We start from the raw sequence: 20,252 nt of genomic DNA, 5'->3' as shown, positions 1-20,252 counted from the left end.
GAGATGGACGGTCGAAGCGTGGATAGGAGAAAGACAAGAAAAGGACGAGACTTCCAAAGGGGGGACGGAGAGAATGCGCTCTCTGGAGGAGAAGGTTGCGGGCTTGTTCTCTATGAGGACACGTCGAGTCACCGATGATCCGAGGCCGACCTTAACTCTAGCTCTCTCGAAACGGGAGCATCGTTTCTAAATGCGTCGTTCGCGACACTCTTTGAAAGCCGTGTTTATTGCGAGCAACAAACGCCGCTGAATTAACCTTGTTTTACCATACCTCGTAGACACGAAAATCGTGCCAATCGCGCCCTCCTCTCCTTCGGCACACGTCTCGTTCCACGCAGTTTCCATCTGAGTAAAAGAGTAAAAGGGGGGGAGGGGAGAAAATGAATAATTATCCAGTCCAGTTTTTTGCGTTTTTCTTTTTCTCCTCCCTGCGATCAATGAATTTCTATGTTTATTTTAAATGTATTGTAAATGTTTAGTGAAAAGAAGAAAAGAAGAAATACTGTCGTACCTGGGATCAAAGTTATTAAGGTTGGTTTTCTGTTAGTCTGCGTTCATTTTCTTTTCTTCTTTTTAAATATAGTAAAAAGGAGAAAAGAAGAGATAGTCTCATCCAGTTTTTTTAAACTTTCAGGTTAATCTATATTTATTTTCTTTTCGTAAATGTACTCATTTACTCATTTACTTTTAAGAAGAAGAAAAGAAGAAGTATTCTCGCCCAATTTTTCTCATTTTTTAAACTAAAGTTATTAAACTTTTCTGTTAATCTACGTTTACTTTTTCTTCTTCTTCTTCTTAAATATAGTGAAAAAAAAGAAAAGGAGAAATATTCTCCCCTGCGATTAAAGTTATTAAACTTTCCTATTAATCTACGTTCATTTTCTCCCCTTCTTTTTAAATATACTCATTTACTAAAAAGAAGAGAAGAAAAAATACTCTCGTCCAGTTTTTCCCATTAAACTTTCCTGTTGATCTATGTTCATTTTCTCAATATAGAAAGAAGAAAAAAATATTCTCGTTCAGTTTTTCTTCTTAAATTATTTTTCTGTTAATCTACGTTCATTTTCTCTTCTTCTTCTTGATACAGAATAATATATGTATTAAAATAGAAAGAAGAAAAGAAAAAATATTCTCGTTTTCCCATTAAATTATTTTCTTGTTAATCTATGTTCATTTTCTCTTCTTCTTCTTAATATAGAATAATATATTATGTATTAAATATATTAAATATATATTATATATAGAATAAAATATTAATATATTAATATAGAAAGAAGAAAAGAAAAAATACTCTTCACCAATTTTTCCCATTAAACTTTCCTGTTAATCTACGTTCATTTTCTCTCCTTCTTAAATGTATCCACTTACTAAAAAAGAAGAAAAGAAAAAATACTTTTGTTCAGTTTTTTCCATTAAACTTTCTTGTTAATTTACGTAAAATACTCTTCACCAATTTTTCCCATTAAATTATTTTTCTGTTAATCTACGTTCATTTTCTCTCCTTCTTCTTAATACAGAATAATATATCATATATTAAATATATTAAATATATATTATATATAGAATAATATATCAATACATTAATATAGGAAGAAGAAAAGAAGAAATACTCTCACCCTCTCAATTAATCTACATTCATATTCTCTTCTTCTTAAATATACCCACTTAAAGACAGAAGAAAAGAAAAAAAAAAACTCTCCAATTTTCCCACTTCTTCTCTCCAATCTTCTTCCCCATCAAACACAATACCCATTCCACCCGTCCCAACGACGATCAATTAACGATACGAGAAGCACAAACGACGAAAAGTATCGAAGTATCTCTAGAATTTTCCCTTCTAAAACTTTAACGATCCAACACTCGCAACCTGTTGTTCCGGATATATCAAGCTCGAGCGCGTATACACGGTTGCCAAATTGTGCAACATTATAGCGCGAAAAGAATGGGCGGATCGATCGGGGCGAATCGATGTTCGACACTCGGCAGTCGGTCAGTGGAGCGGCCGAGGGAGCGCAAATATTTGGCCGGCTAGATTTCAGGCAGGTTTTTCTTGGCAGGTAGGAATTGTGCTCTCGATAGAAAGAGAGAGAGACAGGGGGGGGGGCGAAAGGTCGAAGACGAAGGCGGTGGAAGACGAAATGACAAGAGGCGTTATTATTACGTTTTCGATATCGGTGTCTCGATGCGCATTCCCCTCCCCCTCTTCCCTCCTTACGTAACGCTTGCTCGTGGCCGCGTCGAAACCGAACGAAAATGAAAGTAAAGCAAGCAAACATTCCTCCTCCGAGAGCAACCCGTTAACCTGCCCCCTCAACGAGGACAGAGGGAACCGGATGAGGAAGGTGGGATGGATCTTTGTTTGTGCTTCAACGCGCCTCTTCCGCCGATCCTCGCACTTCCTCTCGTGTTCCGTATACTCGTTTCGTTGGTTGGGAAAAGGCTTCGTGCTATTTGTTTATTTCATCTTTTTTGGAGCGTTCGGGGGAAATTTTTTGAAGGATTGCGAAAAGTGAGATGCGAACGGAGAAATTTTTTAATTTAATGGATGCTGAACGTTCGATGGAATTCGCATCGTACGGGGAAGTTGGTTGGGCTGAGAGAAAGGAAATTTTTAAGGGAGGAGTTCGAAAGAAGAAATCGTAAGAAATCGTGCTTCTAATTTGTGAATTCGATCGAGTTTTCATTTTCGAGGAAAATTTTCGGAGTTACGAAATTTTAGAAAAGACTAAATGGAAAGAAATTTTCGAAATTATAAAATTGTAAAAATCTAAAAGAAATAAAAGAAAATTCCAATTTTTAAATTCGATGGAGTTTTCATTTTCGAGGAAAATTTTCGGGGTTAATTAAAATTATAAGAAATGGTACAAAAAGCCTAATTCGATGCAATTTGCATCGTTGGAAAGAAATTTTCGAAATTATAAAATTGTAGAAACCTAAAAGAAATAAAAGAAAATTCCAATTTTTAAATTCGATGCAGTTTTCATCGAAGAAAATTTTCGGGGTTACGAAATTTTAAAAAAGAAAATTCAATTGCAATTTGCATCGTTGGAAAGAAATTTTCGAAATTATAAAATTGTAGAAACCTAAGAGAAATAAAAGAAAATTCCAATTTTTAAATTCGATGGAGTTTTCATCAAAAAAAATTTTCGGGGTTACGAAATTTTAGAAAAGGCTAAATGGAAAGAAATTTTCGAAATTATAAAATTATAAAAATCTAAAAGAAATAAAAGAAAATTCTAATTTTTAAATTCGATCGAATTTTCATCGAAGAAAATTTTCGGGATTATGAAATTTTAGAAATGGAAAGAAAAAGAAAATTCAATTGCAATTTGCATCGTTGGAAAGAAATTTTCGAAATCATAAAATTGTAGAAACTTAAACGGAACGAAAATTCTAAAGCGTAAATTCGATGCAATTGTAAGAAAGAAATTGTTAAAATAGAAGCTTAAGTGGAACAACAGAAAATTCTAACATAAATCCTAATTATAAATATTCAGAAAATTTTAGAAAATGAAAGAAAAGAAAATTCTGACGTGTAAATTCGATTGTATCGTTGGAAAGAAATTTCGAAATTATAAAATTGCAGAAACTTGAAAGAAACAAGAGAAGATCCCAATACGTGAATTGGAGGAAATTTTCGAAATTGTAAAATTCAATGGAAACCTGAAAGGAACACCAGAAAACCGTAACATGCAAATTCGATGAAATTTGTATCGTACGAAGAGAATCTAGATTACAAAATTGTAGAGAGCCAAGAGGAAATCCTAATATTCCTAAATCCGTTCTGAAATTTTCAAAAATCGTAAAATCCCATGGATCTAAATAGAAAAAATCCTTACACGCAGTTTTTCGAAATTACGTGGAGAAAAAGAGAAATTGAGAAACGTTCAACATTCTCCCCTCGTCCGAAAGAAAAGAGAAGAAAAGAAAAAATCCCGACGTGTAAATTCGCCTCATTCTCGTAATGCAATGGTCTGGAAATAGAACTCGCCGCATAACGGTGATGTAATTGATGGTGAACGTGTTATTATTCCGTTAAACTTATTTTCCCGGCAATATATAAAATTAGAATGGCTAATGAGCCGGAATGAAGACAAATAGCGCGAACGAATTTTCAAACGTTTCGACGTCCCCCGAATTACGATGGCATCCGACCAACGAATAACGAATACAGCGCGTGCGCAGCGCGTGCACAGCGCAGGCGCATCGACGATAAAAGTAAAGGGCAGCGAGAAACCGGAGCAACGGAGAGAAATGCCTGGAGCGACGAAAAGGTCCGGGGGGAGGGGATGGTGAAGGTACCGCGCTCCGTTCGAGCAACGAGGTGAGTGCTTCCTGTTCCTAACAAAAATGATCACCCACCATCGCCTCTTTCTCTCTTTCTCTCTTTCTCTCCTTCTTTCTCGACCGCGCAACGCGATAACGCGACTCGTCCCAGAGCGTGGCTACGCGATATCGAGAGCTAAAAAAAAAAAAAAAAGGAAAAAAAGTTGACAAATTGCGAGGAATTTCTAAAGATAAAAATTATTAACGACGTAACCGGAGGAATTCGGTTAAAAATTTTTCTTTTTCCATATTTCGGAGATAAATATATATATAAAGAGAGAGAGAAAGAGAGAGAAGATTTGATTTTCCTTCTTTTTTGTATATATTTCACTCCCGTTTGCGATGAACATGGTGCAAAAAGATTCTTGCGCAATTAAGAACCAACGTAATTGTTAATGTTTACCAACCGAATAGAAGGAGCGTTTTACAAAAGAATCGCATATGAAATGAACTTTTCGTGTAAACTTTTCGAGTTACAAAGTTTCACCCAATTCACTCTCTCATAATATTGCAGGCAAGGGTTACATCCGCGAATTTTTAATCGTCTTCTTAATTTCCTTTCTCTCTTTTTCCCGTTTCGAAAGAGCGGAATCGCAGGTGGAAAGATTTCGAAAATTTTGGGGGGGGGGAGGGGGTCGATCGGTTCGGAAGGAGGTGGTAGGTCGCGTTCCACCTATTTCGATCTATTTTCTCGTAAGTTAGTCACTTGACCGAAGTTGGCTTCGAGCCATCTATTGCACCTTAGCAACCTCTTCCTAACTTTCCGGACCTTGCTCCCATTTCTCTAAACCGAGGTGAGGCCGCCTAAATAGATTCGCGTCTCTCGACTATTTTAACGAAAATACTGACCGTACGCAAAATTCGTTGGCCGAAGAGCAGAGCCGCGTAACAGAGTTCCAACAAACACAGGCATATTTTTATTTTTTCCAGAATGTCTCTCTCTCTCTCTCTCTTCCTTCAATCTCCGTTTATTCGCGTCATTTGTTCCATCGGGGATCCGTTTCTCAAGGAATCCGAATGCAAAATTGCTGAAATCCCGATTTCACCGACACAGTTTCTCACGGCGAACGAGAGAGCTCAGGTTAGGCGCAATAAAATCGTTTCCCTCCCTTTTCCCGTGTCGGCGATGCCCTTAAGACATTTAATACGAAGGCCAATTTCTAATCCCCTGCGCGCGAGAGGAGACTCAAGGAGACTAAGGGAAAACCTCCTCGCCTCCGGGAGCAAAAAAAGAAAAGAAAAGAAAAGGAGAAGAAGGGAAAGAGAAAAAAAAGGAACGGATGAAAAACACCGCGAAAGAAAAGATCTTCTTTTGGGGAGCGAACGAGAGTGAAAATCGTCTTGGATAACGCGATGGTGGTTTCCTCTGGCGAAGAGGAGGGGAGGGGGGGGGGGGAAGGTAACTCGACAAAAACTCAGGCAACTTCCTTAAACCTCTTTGACAGTGGTAACAATAAAAACAAAAAAAGGTGAGGGAGGAGGAGGAGTGGGAGGGGGATGGAGAGAAGAGAGGGAGAGAGAGGGTTGGTGTAAAAACTGTCATAATCTTGGTATTGTGACTGGTAACGGGCCGAATAATTTCCAGCCGGTCGCTCGTAAATGCCTCGTAATGCCATGGCCGTGCTCCTTTTTTTGGCCTCTGTCTTTCGACAGATCTGAGAGAGAGAGAAAAAGGAGTTTCGTTCGCACTTTTCCTCCAGCTTCGAACAATGTTGCGTATTTCTCGACTTTAACGATCGCCCTTTACAAATATATTTCGGCAAGGTCGAAATTTCCTCGCCTTTCCCGCGCGTTCTTTAAAAAAAAAGAATCGGAAATCCTAAAATCTAAAAGGCGGGATTTCCTGTTCCTTTTTATACGGAACGAAACTCTTTATAAATTGGCTCTGGAAAAGGAACGATCGGGAGCTGCTCGGGGAAAAAGAGCAATCAAATTTTTTTTCGTAGCCCTTGTGTCTAGGCGAAAAAACGATCGTAAAATTTCTCCTCCTCCTCCTCCTCCTCCTCCTCCTCTGTTTCGCCCATTCTTCTTCCTCGGTCTTTTCTCACCTCCTTAACGTGGCCGGTTACCAACCGGCGACGTCGTTTATGGCCATGCCTAAGTTGGCCGAGGCTACATTTTACGGCGTTTCTGTCTTAGATGGTTGTTCGCTATCTATGCCTCTGCTATCTTCTACTCGAGGCCCCAAGGTTGCAACTTTGTCGCGCGCCGATTCTCTTCCAATGAGCTTTAACCCTCCTCCCGGTTACGGTACGTCACTTTTTGCGTTTCTTCCATCGACGAGTCGTCCGTCGGGACGGGAAAAAGCCGTGAGCGACGCGTTTGAAAAACCAATCGCGTTTCACACGATTACGTAATTGCGCGGTATCGATTAAGGTATCGACGATTGTATTGAATACGCAATAGAAAAAAAAAGAGAGAGAGAGAGAGAGAGATTGGTATATTATATCATAGAAGATTCATATTATATCGAAACTGTCTTCTTTTATCCGATGATCCCTCAAAATAAACGACGGAGAAGAGGTCGAATTTCGAGGAGAAGAGGGAAGAAAGTGAAGTGGAGAGGCGTTACGGGACGAACGCGTTAACGGAACGCGTAATTGGTTAGCCGAGCGAGATAGAAAAATTCTCCTTCCGAGATGGAATTGTACCGCGCGAACAAAGAATGTTTACACGATTTGTACACGTTCGAGGCGTGACGATCGATCGAGCAGCGTTCCGTTGGACGATAAGTCGAATATGCGTAACCTGGCTGGGACGTTAAAAGGATGGATCAATTTTCACGCGTCGTTCTCGAAAATCGTAAAAACAAATTGTTCCGACGGGAAACGAAAGCATTCTAAGAAGAACGTCCACCGTTATAAATCGGGTATCCCGCCTAAATGTTTGTTGTCCCGTCTCTAATGATATTGCGTAATCCACGTTAGCAATCGCGGACGTAAATAGCAGCAGGCGTTAAACGCATTTTAAACGAATTTTAGCACGGCGCTCTTCTCGCCGCCGGTTAATTTTATTGCACGCGTATATAAACGCTCGCGTTGAAGCAACATTATGCGCGGCTCGAGAGATAAGAATGTAGATTTTTCTTATGCGCAAAAAAAAAAAAAAAAAAAAAAAAAAATAACGTTGCGTCCGTGTATAAAAATGATTCATACTAATTGGTGCTGCATTACCGACGATGAAAATCGATTTTTCTCCCTCTCTCTCTTTCTCCTTCCTTCTTCTTTTCCCTCCTCTCCAAGATTATTATTATTATTATAATACATCGTTACTCCTACGTGCGATCGAAAAAAGGAGAAAAGACGCGGCGTCGCAGATGTCGCCACGAGCGCGAAACGAGGCAACGTTCGAAACATTGCTGCACAGTTATACACGCATATACGTATATATATATAAAAGTTTGAAGTGTGGCATGCATAACGTAGCATTAAACTACGAAGCTCGATAAATACAGAATACGCTTCGTATTAGCATCTGGTGTAACGAAAGGAAGGAAGGAAGGAAGGAAAAATTCGTCGTGGAAAATTATCGTTCTCGATCCGACTGATCGAGCGAAAATCTGTTGCGAGACTCGGTCGAATAGAATCGAGAGAGGAGTACGATAATGAAGGAGGAGCGAGAAAGAAAAGGAGATTCGATAACAGCCTCGCGTTGAATCTTAGCCGCGTATGCACTACGAGCCACCGCGTACGTAAGCGTACGCGTATACATACGGGGATTGCGAAATTGGGTCGGCCAGAAATTGAAGCTGATCCGCCTCTGTTCTTCGCGGCGATCAACTGCGACGCGAACGAAAATTCGAGCGATAACCGAGAATCGCCTCGAAAACGAGCGAGAGAGGGGGCGGAGGGGGGAAATAAAATAGAAAGTTTATCTCGATCGGCGCGCGGATAGAATTTACTCGCGATTGCAACGGCACGACGCGTGGGGCGCGTGCGTCGCCGAACGATGAGAGAGGCGCGATCAGCGTAAAACGTTGGAGAGACGCGTAACACGGCCGGCAACGCACCGCGTATAAGTAGGCCACGGTGCTTTCACACGATAACACCTTATCAGAATGTATACGCGCGCGCCGACTATTCGTCGTGTTTTCCTCCCCTTCTTTACCACTTTATCTCTCTCTCTCTCTCTCTCTTTCGCGTATCCTACGACGATTTCTCGTGATATATCGAGCATCTTCTCTCTTTAACGGAAGATAAAAATTTCGATGAAAGTAGAAAGGAGGAGGAGGAGGAGGAGGAGACACCCGGTCGGGGATTATTTCAAAATAAGGAAGAAAGTTGATTCCATAATACTCGGCAATTATTTATTTTATGGTCGAAGAATCGCAATTAACCTTTAAAGGCTATCATCAGTCGAATGAAATGTCACCTGGTCACGAAAGCACAATTTCAAGCAACTTTGAAAATCTGACGAGACACTGCACATATATATATATCCTCCTCTTTTCCCTCACCCGATAAAACCCTTCCCACGCGCGGAAGCGAAGTATATCGTAAAAAAAGAGCACGCCGCCGCGTGAATGAAAGCATCCTCCTCCTCCCTCGTTTCCCTTCCTTTCCTCCCCTCCTCGAGAACGCTTAGAGAGAGAGAGAGAAAAAGAACACCTGAGATTTTTTCCATGGAGCCAATAATCTTATTTTACAAATTTCTCTTCTCCTTCCTCTACGCTGTTTCTATTAATCGTCGAAGAGATTAGAGAAAAAGAAAAGGAAAGAAATAGAAGAAGAACGCTTTCTTCACACGTTTCGTATGCAGAGGATAATTGCAACGCCGCTCGAATACACGCATACTCGAGAGAAAAAATCGAATAATAATAATAATAATAATAATAATAAAGCTCGTTTTCAAGCGTTATCGATAATAACATCTGGTTGGAAGAAGGCGTGCAGCGTGTTTAACGATCTAATCTCCCCTCTCTCTCTCTCTCTCCTCTTTTTATATATAACCTTCTCTTCTCTCGAACGGAGAGGAAATTTTGGAAATTTTGGAAAAGTAAGAGCCTCGTTCGAAACTCGTTCGAAAATATAATCTCGACAAGAATGCAAATGACGGTTGAGGGGAGCTTTTCGAAGATCGTTTCGAAGACGCTGTTGGGAAAACTTCCTTTGTGCGAGAGGGAAACGATTTTTCTCCTCGTTAACCCTTTACACACACACACATAAATATATATTTATACCTGGCTCGTTTGTAATTAACGTTTACGACGTTTCCTGGAAAACTTTTCCAACCTGGAAGGAAACGATTATTGCTCTCTCTCTCTCTCTCTGTTTCCACGCTTTGTTGACACTCGAGGGGAGGGAGAGGGATCATTGCGACCAATTCGAGCAAAGGGAAAGGGTTTGGGAGAAGAAGAGAGGAGGAGGAGGAGGAAGAAGCCTCTGTCCAAGGCTCCTTTCGATCCCTTTGCAATTTTAACGGTCCAAGGTTATCTTTTTCTCTCTCTCTCTCTCTCCCCCCTTCCCTCTGCTCCAACATTTTCTTCTCCAAGAGGAAGGGTGAGAGGAAGGGACGAGAATCGATCGATGTAACGACTCGACTCGTTTAAGAGTGATTCTAAGAGACGAAGGAGGAGACGTGAGTTTGAAAATTAATTTTTCAAATTGTACGTCAAAACTTTGAATTTCGATTATTCGTTACACGCTTCGTTCAGATTCACGTGAGAAACTCGTAGACGATTTATTTTCAAAAATTTCTTCAAACTGAACCATTTAAAACACTTCGATAATAACGACTTCGATTTTTGTCTCTTTTTCTTATCATATACGTTCTTCAGAAGAGACAATAAGAAAATAATTCTGTCCTCTCGATTCGTTCCTGTTTACTTCTTTTTTTACGACCAGGAAATAAGAGGAAACTAAAAGGAAGGCGAGACGATTAGTTGAGATTCGAGGAGGAATTAAATTGGCCGAAAAGCGTGAAATTAAGATGAAACGGACGTTGAATCGGTCGAGAAACGAGACGAAATAAAATCGTGGAACAAATCGAGATGATCCGATCATGAAAGAACGGAAGAAATTAATACGCAATACGCGAGACGCTCGGTTGCCTGGGGAAGGACGGAGGGAAGGGAGGGGGCGAGGGGAGGGGAGCAGAATTTTCTCCAGGAGCGCGCGTACGCGTCCCTGGATCGCGTCGACGCGTTAACTCGTTGTACAAACAACAATGTAAAGACCTTGAGACCGCAGTGGTGCAAGGCGTCGAATGTAAAACGTTCACATAACATTATGAACATTACATAATGATCCGTAATGCCGCTGCAATGCCGCCGTGCCGCGTCTGGCCTGGCTCGATCGGCCGCCGATCGAGAGGGGAGGGAGAGAGATCTCCTCTCCTCTTCCCGTGCGCGAGGAGAGGGAAAGAAGGGGGAAAAAGCGCCCCCGTTTCAGGAAGAGGAAAACCACCTCGTGGAAACGCGGTCTCCACGTGTCGATGGTGTCACAACGACTTCCAACGAACGAGGTATTCCTGGTCGACACGCGCGAAAGAGAAGAGAAAAGGAAAAGAAACACCATGACCACGACGCTCCAACATTTGGTTCTCGAGAAATCTCTCTCTCTCTCTCGCTCGTTTTATTTACACGTTAACCGCGTCATTGTTCAGGTACGAGAGCGAATGAGAAATAAGAGGAAAGAAAAATTCGCTCTCGATTGTTATATTATTGTTCCATTTACCCGGTTCCCCGGTTCTTTCTTTTTAAAAGAGGAACAACACTAGCTCGCCGACCCACCCCCACCTCCGCCGAGTATTCGATTCGATAGATTGCGTCGACGTTGACTGCCCCCTCCCCTCCCCTCCTCCTCCTCTCTCTCTCTCTCGCGACCGAGAGAAACCATTGTTTCCAGAAGCCCACTACATATCGTTCTATATTCCAAGGAATACTATGGAATATTTTTCTCCTCCTTTCTTCTTTTTCCTCTTCGAAACGAGACGAGAGAGAGAGAGAGAGAGAGAGAGAGGGGCCCATTATCCGCGAACACGTTCCGTGGAAAAGGGATCGCGTTATCGGGCATCGTTAACTCGACGTTGAAAATTCGTCACGAACAAACGCGCGCCCGATTCTTTTCACGATTCTAAGTCGGCTGGAAAATTCAGCGAAACGATATAACCCGACTATATATATATATATATATATATATATATATAAAATCGAAAAGAAAAAAACATTGGCGACGCGTCACGGATTAATCACGATTAACGATTTGATCGATCGAGTAAACGAAGGTATATATATATAGGAAAATTATTATTACGCAATAATAATATTACGTAACGAGAAGCAAACGATCGCTTTCCTTCTTTTCTCCTCTATGCGCGTACCATTTCTCTCTCTCTCTCTCTCTCTCTCTCTATACGATTATTCCAAACGCTAATTGGGAGGGAAAAAATCTCTCTCTCTCTCTCGATCTCGACGCGGCTCTCTCGCTTCTTTCCGAGAAGACAAGACCGTAAGTACGTACGTACGTGCAAAGTAGAAGGTTACCGTATGACATCAGCCCACGCTATTGCTACACTCTATTACCTCGCCAAGGAACGAATGACAACCACCATCACCACCTTCTTTTATCCACCGAATTTTATATTCTTTCTTTCTTTCTTCCTCCCCTTTCTGCTATCGTTGCGTTCGAATCGATTCGTATATTACACTTGGAAGGAAGCAAAAGATCGTTGGTCGATTTTAAATTTCGTCCGCGAGACGTGAGCAAGTAGAGAGCAGCGAGTTTGAATGTATGGGAAAAGAAGTACACGATATATACGAATTTGTTCGAGCAACGATGTTGAGAACACTGCTCCGTAATGGCACTTTTTTACGAGCGTTCCGCGAGAAGAAGAAGGAGAAAGAAGAAAGAAGAAGAAGAAGGAAGGGAGAAAGAGGAAGTTTTTTTCGCGGGCAACGAAGATCGTAAAGGCGAGTAAATAGATATATCCACCTGCGCGCGGCCAGCTATTATTAGAACAACGTGTGTACGAGAGAACGTTACGCGCTACGCGTTTTATCTGGAAAGATACACGTCGGCGTATCGCGACGCATCGAGTCGGTGAATCGGGCAAGATTTAACGGTTTAAACTTGGATAATTTCTCGTTCGAGATATAACAACGAGAATAATATTCTAATAATTTCCATTTCGACGAGCATGTTTGAAAACCCCGCTTTTAATCGTTCTTAATTACGAAAATATTAATAAAACCTCGAGTGACTCGAGGCAAAGGAAGAAAGAAAGAAGGAGGGTCGCGCATTGGAGAGAAACGATGAATTACGATTTACCAGGTTTTATCAAATTGGGCGAAAATATAGTCGCCTATCAATGTGAGCGCGCACACACACACACGCACAGTGCATACGATTGCACAACCTTGTTCTGGTTTTAGAGACGCCGTATCTTTCCACACGGAGAAACCTAAGTATTTTTTATTTCTCTTTTTTTTTTCATCAATCGTGCGGTATTACTTATCGCGGCATTTTTTTACTCCCCTTCTCCTGGATGCCTCATCGACACTTAACAAATTAAATTTCCCCGTGGAAACCGATTCGGGGGGGGGCAAAGGCGCATAACGAACGTACTCGAAGCAGGAAGACAAAGCGTCATAAATGACGTAAGTCCGTTGCAAGCGACGATGCGAAAGGAGATGGAAAGATTTTTTTCCTCGAACCGTGGATGGGGCGCGGCCGTTCCGAGGAAATTCCCATTCCCCCCTTTCTCTCTCCTCCTCCTCCTCATCGAGAAAAAATCTCAAGAAAATGCCAACAACAAATTGATCTCGTTCAAAATCGAATAATCTTATCTGAGACGAGCATCTACCTGTGTGCACACGACGTACACGCATCTAAGAAAATCGTTCGAGATGATCTCGAGTATATCATATATATATAGTATATGAACGAGAAGGCAACCTTGAAAGGCGATCACCACCTCCTCTCTCTCTCTCTCTCGTTCGAGCTTCGTCACCTACACGGAGGAGGAGGCGCGTGACGCGCATCGGTGGTCCAACTACTACCGGTCGAGGTGGTAGCAGCGATCTCTCCGCTTTATTCGGCAGCAACAACGATTCAGCAACACGTGGACGGAGCGCTAATGGAAAAGAGGGAGAGGAGGGAGGGAGGCAGGAGCAAAGAAAGATCCCTCCCTGCCTCCCCTTTTCCTAAGACTCCTCCTCCTCCTCCTTTCCTTTCCTTTCCTTTCCTTTCCTTGGTCGCCAGCCCTCCGCTGCTCGCGCTCACCCCTCCCTCCCCTCTCTCACTCGCTTTCCCGCTCCACCCTTGGCTTCCTCTCCACTTGGCAGGAAGCAAACCGGATTTCGCAATGAAACGAGCCACCTCTCGAAAATATACGAGGCCGAAAAAAGGAGGAGAGGATCTAACCCGTACACGGTCGAACTGGATCTCGTCTTTCTATTTCTCTCATTCTCCCTCCCCTCTCTTTTATCCCCGAGTCTCTCTCTTTCTCTTCCTCCTCCTCCCCCCTTCCTTCCTCCGCGGCAACGATCGTCCAGTGAAAGGAAAGGAAAGAAGGCTAGACTCTCGTTTGTGAGAAAGGTGCAAGTAAGTACAAGATCGTGCGAGCCGGCTTCGCACGGAGGCCGAGGAAGAATGGAAAGAGGGGGAGGGGGAGGGTGAGAGCGGAGGGGTGTTGCTCCATCGTTTCTGCGCGCCGCGTCAACGGAATTTCTCCTCTCTCGCCCTTCCAGCTTAACAGAATTAGAGATTCAAGTATACGTTAAAAGCGTGAGATTCGCTTCTGGAGAGAGAGAGAGAAATAGAGAGAGAGTTAAAGTCGACGGAGGAGATCCTTGATAAACGGGGGGATAAACAGGGAGGATGGAAAGAACGAAAGGGAAAGGGAGAGAAACGGCAGAGCGTGCCGTTTAATCGCACGCCGAGGTTGGAGAGGACCTTGCAGCCGTAACCTCTCCTCTTTTCCCCGCTCTTCTTTCTCTCTCACTTCCTTCTTCCCCCCCATTTCCCTCCCCACGCGCCTCCTTCCTCCCCTCCCCCGCCCCTGCTCCCTCCTCCTCCTCCGCCACTTCCTTCTATCTTTCGCACGTAATGATAAACAGCCGCGTGTTCCCTGTAACGATTACGCAAGGCGTTTGGCCTTCTCGACGCGCTTTTAATTTAGACCGCACCATAAATAAATAAATAGTATCGAGCCCGATAACTCGACGCCAGAGCGGGCCCGCCGCGAATTCTATTCGGCCGCGCGCGAATTAATCAATTTCCTCGGCAATTATTACGCGTGATGATGATAATGATGATAATAATGATGATGTACGCGCGCAAAATATTTGACGTTTAACGGGAGGATTCGAGCCGATTATTATTGTTGATCCTTCGAGGAGCGAGTATTATAAAATTCGTCGCGAATAATAAAAGGTAATAAGAGGAAATAACAACAACAGCAACGTGGATGAATTTGTTTACCGATTCCTTTTTTTATTTATGGCGCGTAAAATCAACTATTTTTTAAATAGTTCCTCTCGAGCGTTCGTTTCGAGTCACGTAAACGTTGGGTAAACGTTTGGTGGGAGGGGGATATATGGAGTGATAAAAGAAAAAAAAAAAAAAAGAAGAAGGTGGCCGATCGAATTAATTCGACCTAGGGAGGAGGGAAGGATGAGGACGCGGGTGGAAACGACGGTGGAACCCTCTACGACCACGTCTTGGACCGTCTCGCGCCGCTTCGAATCGCGAAATAAAAGCGAACGAGGCCGCGTAATGTTCGTACCGAGGCTCTCGCGTTATTTCAACTCTTTGTTTCTCTCTTTGTCACGCTCCTTACGATCGAAAAGAAGAAAAAAAAACTGCAATTACGGCTGGCGATTAATATATATATATTCCTTCCTTTCTTTATCATGTATTCCATATATCGAGAGAATCGTGCGAGACGATCTTTTGTTTGGAAAAAATATTGGCGGTGCGCCAACCGATTATTCTCTCCCCAACACGTGTGTCGCGCGGTAGCTCGAATCTCGTCGGACTGCGGATGTTTACGCGTTTATAGAAAAGAAAATGTAAAGCTAAAAAGAATATACGGAAGATACGGAATCTTTATATAGATTGAATGAAAATTGTGCACATTACGTGCGAAAATAACGATGAACGGCTCGATAAGAATGGCTCGGCAAGAATGAAAACTTCGAGTCAAACATACGAGTGTCGTGATAGCGAGGAAGAGAGAGGGAGAGATTAATCGCAGCGCAACGCATATCGCATCAGCTGTTTCTCGACCTCCTTTCGTACTCCGTCCCTCGAAGCGAAATTCGTCTACCGCTCTAAGTATAGCCAGGCCCCGTGCGCCGTAATCTCCGGACACACAAGCGTGATACATCGTTGACCGAATCTACCGAATGGCGTATAATAGCTGCCCGCGTGCGAGCCGGCCACGCAGAGAAAGAGGAACGACGAAACAATCGCATACCTGGTGCACCGACTCGAATTCAAGCCGCACACACCAGTCGGCCATGAAATTCTTTCGAAGAATGTTTATAAATAGTACGAATGAAAAGTAAAACGTTCGCGAGCTAAAAAGAGGTTTCTTTAATGAAACGAATCTAACACGAGTCACGAGTCGACGAGTCAATGAAAGAAAAGGAGAAAAAAGAATAACCATCCATATATATATATATGGAATTTAATACGTTAACGATACGTTTCGAAAACCGTTTAAAGCCTCCGTTTTTGATCCAACGATAATAAGAATGGTTTAATAAGACGAGCTAAACTCGTAATCAAAGTAAACGCGGAGGAAGCTGGAAGCAGTAGGTGTTTACCAGCGAGTCATTCAAGCATTTCACTATCGATCACGGCTGAAAGCGTTTCCGATGCATAACTGGAGCAACGACATAATTCTCCGGATGAAAAAGAGGTAGATACGTCGTACGCGCAATCGGTGGCGCGCGCCAACCGATTGGAGGAGGACGGTGCGTCGGTCGCGGGCCAAAAAGTTTTTTAAAAGGAAAGAAGGAGACGAAGAAAGAGAGGAGGAGGAGGAAGGAGAAGAAGGAGAAAGCACGTGGGAGTTATAGGTGGCGTGGAGAGAATAGACGCGGGTTGGAAGGTCGGCGCGAGAGAGAGAAAGAGCGAAGTCGAGAAAGGAAGGGGGAGGGTGAAAACGTAACGTTCTATCTGGTCGAGTCGCGAGAGACTGAAGAGGCGCGCGCAAGCGCGTTCGCAAGGAGGATCGAGGCGGAGTAAGAAAAGAAGCGGGAAAGACAAAGAGTGGGAGCGGGAGGGATGAAGGGAGGGCAGTGAAAAGCAAAAGATAAAGTTTCAAAAGCGACGATAAAGAAAGACGGAAGAGGCGTTGAGAACGGGATGGAAATGACTATACGCGCGAGAGATAGACGCGGTGGACGCGCACGCACACCCATGCACGCGCTCACTCACACGGGAGAAAAAGGTAGGTACAGGGGAGGACGGACGGAAAGAACGGAAACGTTGGGTGTTGCAAGGTATGGGGAGAAGGGAGGGGTAGAGAGAGAGCTGGGATGGAAGGAAAGAGGAGAAAGGAAACGCGAAACGAAACGAAACGAAACGAAAGAAAGAAAGAAAGAAAGAAAGAAAGAAAAGGAGAAGTTTACGAGGGTCTGGTGCGGAGCTCTCTCGCTCCATTCTTACGTATTACGTGCACGAGCACGAGCGGAGCCTTGTATTACACCATTACCGTGACAAAGAAGCCTACTATCGAGCGACGAGGATGAGAATAAAAGAGTACGGAGAGCGGTTGCAATTATCGGTGTGTGAGTCGCGTGCGTGTGCACACTGGGAAACGAGAAACACGTACACGTATGTGTTGCGCTAGACGGAGAAACGCGAGAAAGAAAAGGCGGAAAACGGAGGGAGAGAGAGAGAGAGAGTGGGAGTGCGTAGAAGGGAGGTAGGTAGGTAGGGAAGGAGGGAGGGAGGGAATGAGAAGAAAAAGATGGAGAGAAAGAAGATAGAGACAAAGTCTGTACTCTTATCGTACGACAGTTGGTGCATGTGCATCGTGGAATACAAGCACAGGCTCCACACGTGAATCGAGGCGCGTTTGTGATCACGCACGCACGCATACACGCACGCATACACACACACACAACACGCAAGTCGAAGCGAATATATAAACGTACACGGAAGGAGCAACACCTCACAAACGTGGCCTAGGCAAGAGAGCTATTTGTAATGTAATAGTGAGAGCACCAGTGGGGAAAGGGAGAGTGGAGGAAGGTGGTGTGGTAGGTGGAGGGGCAATATGGTGGGAGGAAAGAGTAAGCGCAGGAAAGAGATAGGTAGAGGGAGAGCGAGTAAGAGAGGAAGAGAGAAGAGAAGAGAGGTGCCACTCGACGAGGAACCAATACTACGGTCCCTTTACAAACCAACTCACGAGGCTCGCGAGGTCTCCTCTCTAGCGTGAGTATTCCGCCGCCAGTTCTCGAGAGAGAGAGAACCGTGCTTTTCGGACCCTCAACCCTTTCTGGCCTCGCCTCTAAGCCACGGGGCCCACCTGGCCTCTTCTCTACCATCACCACCACCACCACCACCACCACCACCACCACCATCACCAACCACCACCACCACCACCACCACCACCACCACCACCACCAACCACCACCACCATCATCGTCGTCGTCGTCGTCGTCTTCATCGTCGTCGTCTTCATCGTCGTCGTCTTCGTCGTCGTCGTCGTCGTCGTCGTCGTCGTCTTCGTCGTCGTCATCGTGGAGAGTCACTACTACCACCGTTACCATTATCGTCACTGTCACCGTCCTGCCACGTTCCGATCGGTGAATAGTATATACGCGCGTTTCGACCGGTATTCGTGCACTACCACCACCATCACAATCGGCGAATCGCATCAACCACCACCATCGTCACTACTACTGCCGCCACCACCACCACCACCACCACCACCACCGCTACTACCACTACCACTACCACCACCACCACTACCATCGTAGTCTCTCGTCGACTGCCCAGAGTCTCTACCTCTCTCCGCGTTTACCTAGGACCAAGCGGAGGAAGAGAGAGGAAACGAGAGAGAGAGGGAAATAGAGAAAGAGAGAAACTACCATAGGCTGGACGAGGATAGAGCGGTAGAGATAGAGACAGAGAGGGAGGGAGAGAAAGAGGAAAAGAGAAAAGGAGGAAGGAGAGAGAGAGAGAGAAAGAAAGAAAGAGAGAGAGAGGTAAAAGAGCAAGAGAGGGTCCCGGGTTTGCGCAAAAGTTACGACGGAGCGAGGAGCAGTGAGACACACCGCGGAGACCGGAAGAGACCCTCTCTCCCTGAAGAAGTCCTCCTCCGGCCAAGCGAGAAAAAGAGAGAGAGATCGCGCGCGAAAAACATATATCGTTGGCCGATCGCGGATACACGTGTGGTGGTCGCTTCTGTGCAAATAGAACAAGTGTGAGCGCGCGCGTGTGTATAACCCCGGCCGCACACGCCGCTCGCCCGCGTGTGCGCGTTCACAAGTGAGTGAGAAAACAAAAATTCGTGAAAGCCAATCGCGGCCGACTACTTGTCAACGCGACGTTTTTATCGCGTTTGTCGTGGCGATCCGTTGCCGTCGTTACGCCGATCCTCATTGTCGTGGTCGTGGTCGTTCGTTCGTTCGTTCGTTCGTTCGTCGTTCGTCGTTCGTTCGTCGTACGTACGGTATACGTTTCGATAGCGAGCGTTCGTCGTCGTGAAGGCCACGTGGCCTCTGATCGCTTCCGGGTTCCAACATCCAATGGGAGGAGTACGTCGACACCGATAGGCTCGTCACCGTTTTCACCGTCGCGAATATTTCCCTCTGTGATTATACGACGACGACACAACTATCTCGGGCGCATCGGTTGGCAAAGCGCACGTCGTCGGTCGCTTCGTTATCAGCGCGATCCGAGTGCGCGTTCTTGCCGAACGAAAACACCGGACACGTGCTCATCCGCACGTGCTTTCGTCCACGCACGTGCTTCTTCGGACGAGAGTCTGCCTCTCCGTCGTATCGAACCACCTTCGTTATATCCTCCTCCTCGTCGTCGTCGTCGTTGTTGTTATTGTTGTTGTTGTTGTTATTGTTGTTCTCGTTATTATTATTATTATTATTCGAATCCCAGAGAAGAGGAAGAGGAAGAGGAAGAAGAAGAGGAAAAGGAAGAAAGGAAGGATATCTCGCGAGGATATTTGGCGACAAAACTCCTTTATTAATTCTCGGTGCCCGATATCGGAACACGACGGATGTCGGGAAATCGAATCGACAGGATCGGCTGGAGATTCGTTTCTGCTCGACGACAAACGGAGAGGAAGAGAAAGAGAGAAAGAAATAGTGAAATCGTGAAATCGTGAAAAGGAGAGAAAGGAAGAGAAAGGAGGGAAAAAACAATAAAAAGAGAAGAAGGAAGAAGAAGAAGAGCAAGAAGAAAGAAGGGGGAGGAAGAGAGGAAAGGTGGAAAGAAGAAGGAGGAGGAGAAGAAGATTGGAAGCGAAAGAGCGAAAGACCACCACTACCACCACCACCACCACCACCACCACCACCACCACAACCACCACCACTACCACCACAACCACCACCACCACTACGTTTGCGCTCGGTTGCCGCTTACGTACTCGAAGCAAGAGCGGGCTGCGTTGTGTAAGAGCTGAAAGTAAAAGTTGAAACCGCCGAGTTGGGCTCGCGGGAGCGCGTGCGGAACGCGCTAAAATCCGATCCTGTCTCGTAAGGCTGGGCATACCCGAATATCTCTCTGCCTCCCTCCACCCCCTCTCTCCCTCTCCCTCTCTCTCTCTCTCTCTCTCTCCCCTCGTCTTTCTCCCGCCGGCTTTCGGATTTGGTCCCACTTTGCCGAGTGGCGAACCGTGTTTCCTCGGGACCGACTGTGCGTGCGTGCGTGCGCGCGCGCGCGCGCGTGCGTGTGTGTGTCTCTCTCTCCTAAGCGAGTAAGGCTCTCCGATCGCCGCCACCATTCCCG

The 20,252-nt window shown here is 44.7% G+C and overlaps 1 protein-coding gene across 18 annotated transcripts in view; it reads right to left on the bottom strand.

Moving 5' to 3' along the window:
- Positions 1-20,247, bottom strand: part of LOC108001457 (uncharacterized) — a 35,375-nt gene extending 15,128 nt beyond the window's left edge. For 8 of the 18 annotated variants that reach the window (XM_062080551.1, XM_062080556.1, XM_062080555.1 and 5 more), the window contains exons 1-2: positions 1,617-20,247; positions 272-428 (exon numbers count right to left, since the gene is read on the bottom strand). In XM_062080551.1, the coding sequence (XP_061936535.1) occupies positions 19,303-20,247 (945 nt within the window). In that variant the 3' untranslated portion in view covers positions 272-428; positions 1,617-19,302. Of the gene's footprint in view, positions 1-271; positions 429-511; positions 641-1,616 lie in introns of all 18 variants that reach the window. The other 10 variants (XM_062080562.1, XM_062080554.1, XM_062080561.1 and 7 more) reach the window with 5 other exon arrangements.
- Between the last annotated feature and the right edge of the window lie 5 nt (positions 20,248-20,252).

Source organism: Apis cerana, linkage group LG10 (assembly GCF_029169275.1).
Source record: "Apis cerana isolate GH-2021 linkage group LG10, AcerK_1.0, whole genome shotgun sequence".
NCBI lineage: Eukaryota > Metazoa > Arthropoda > Insecta > Hymenoptera > Apidae > Apis > Apis cerana.
The sequence above is the reverse complement of the archived record's forward strand: the minus strand, read 5'-3'. Positions and strand labels throughout refer to the sequence as shown.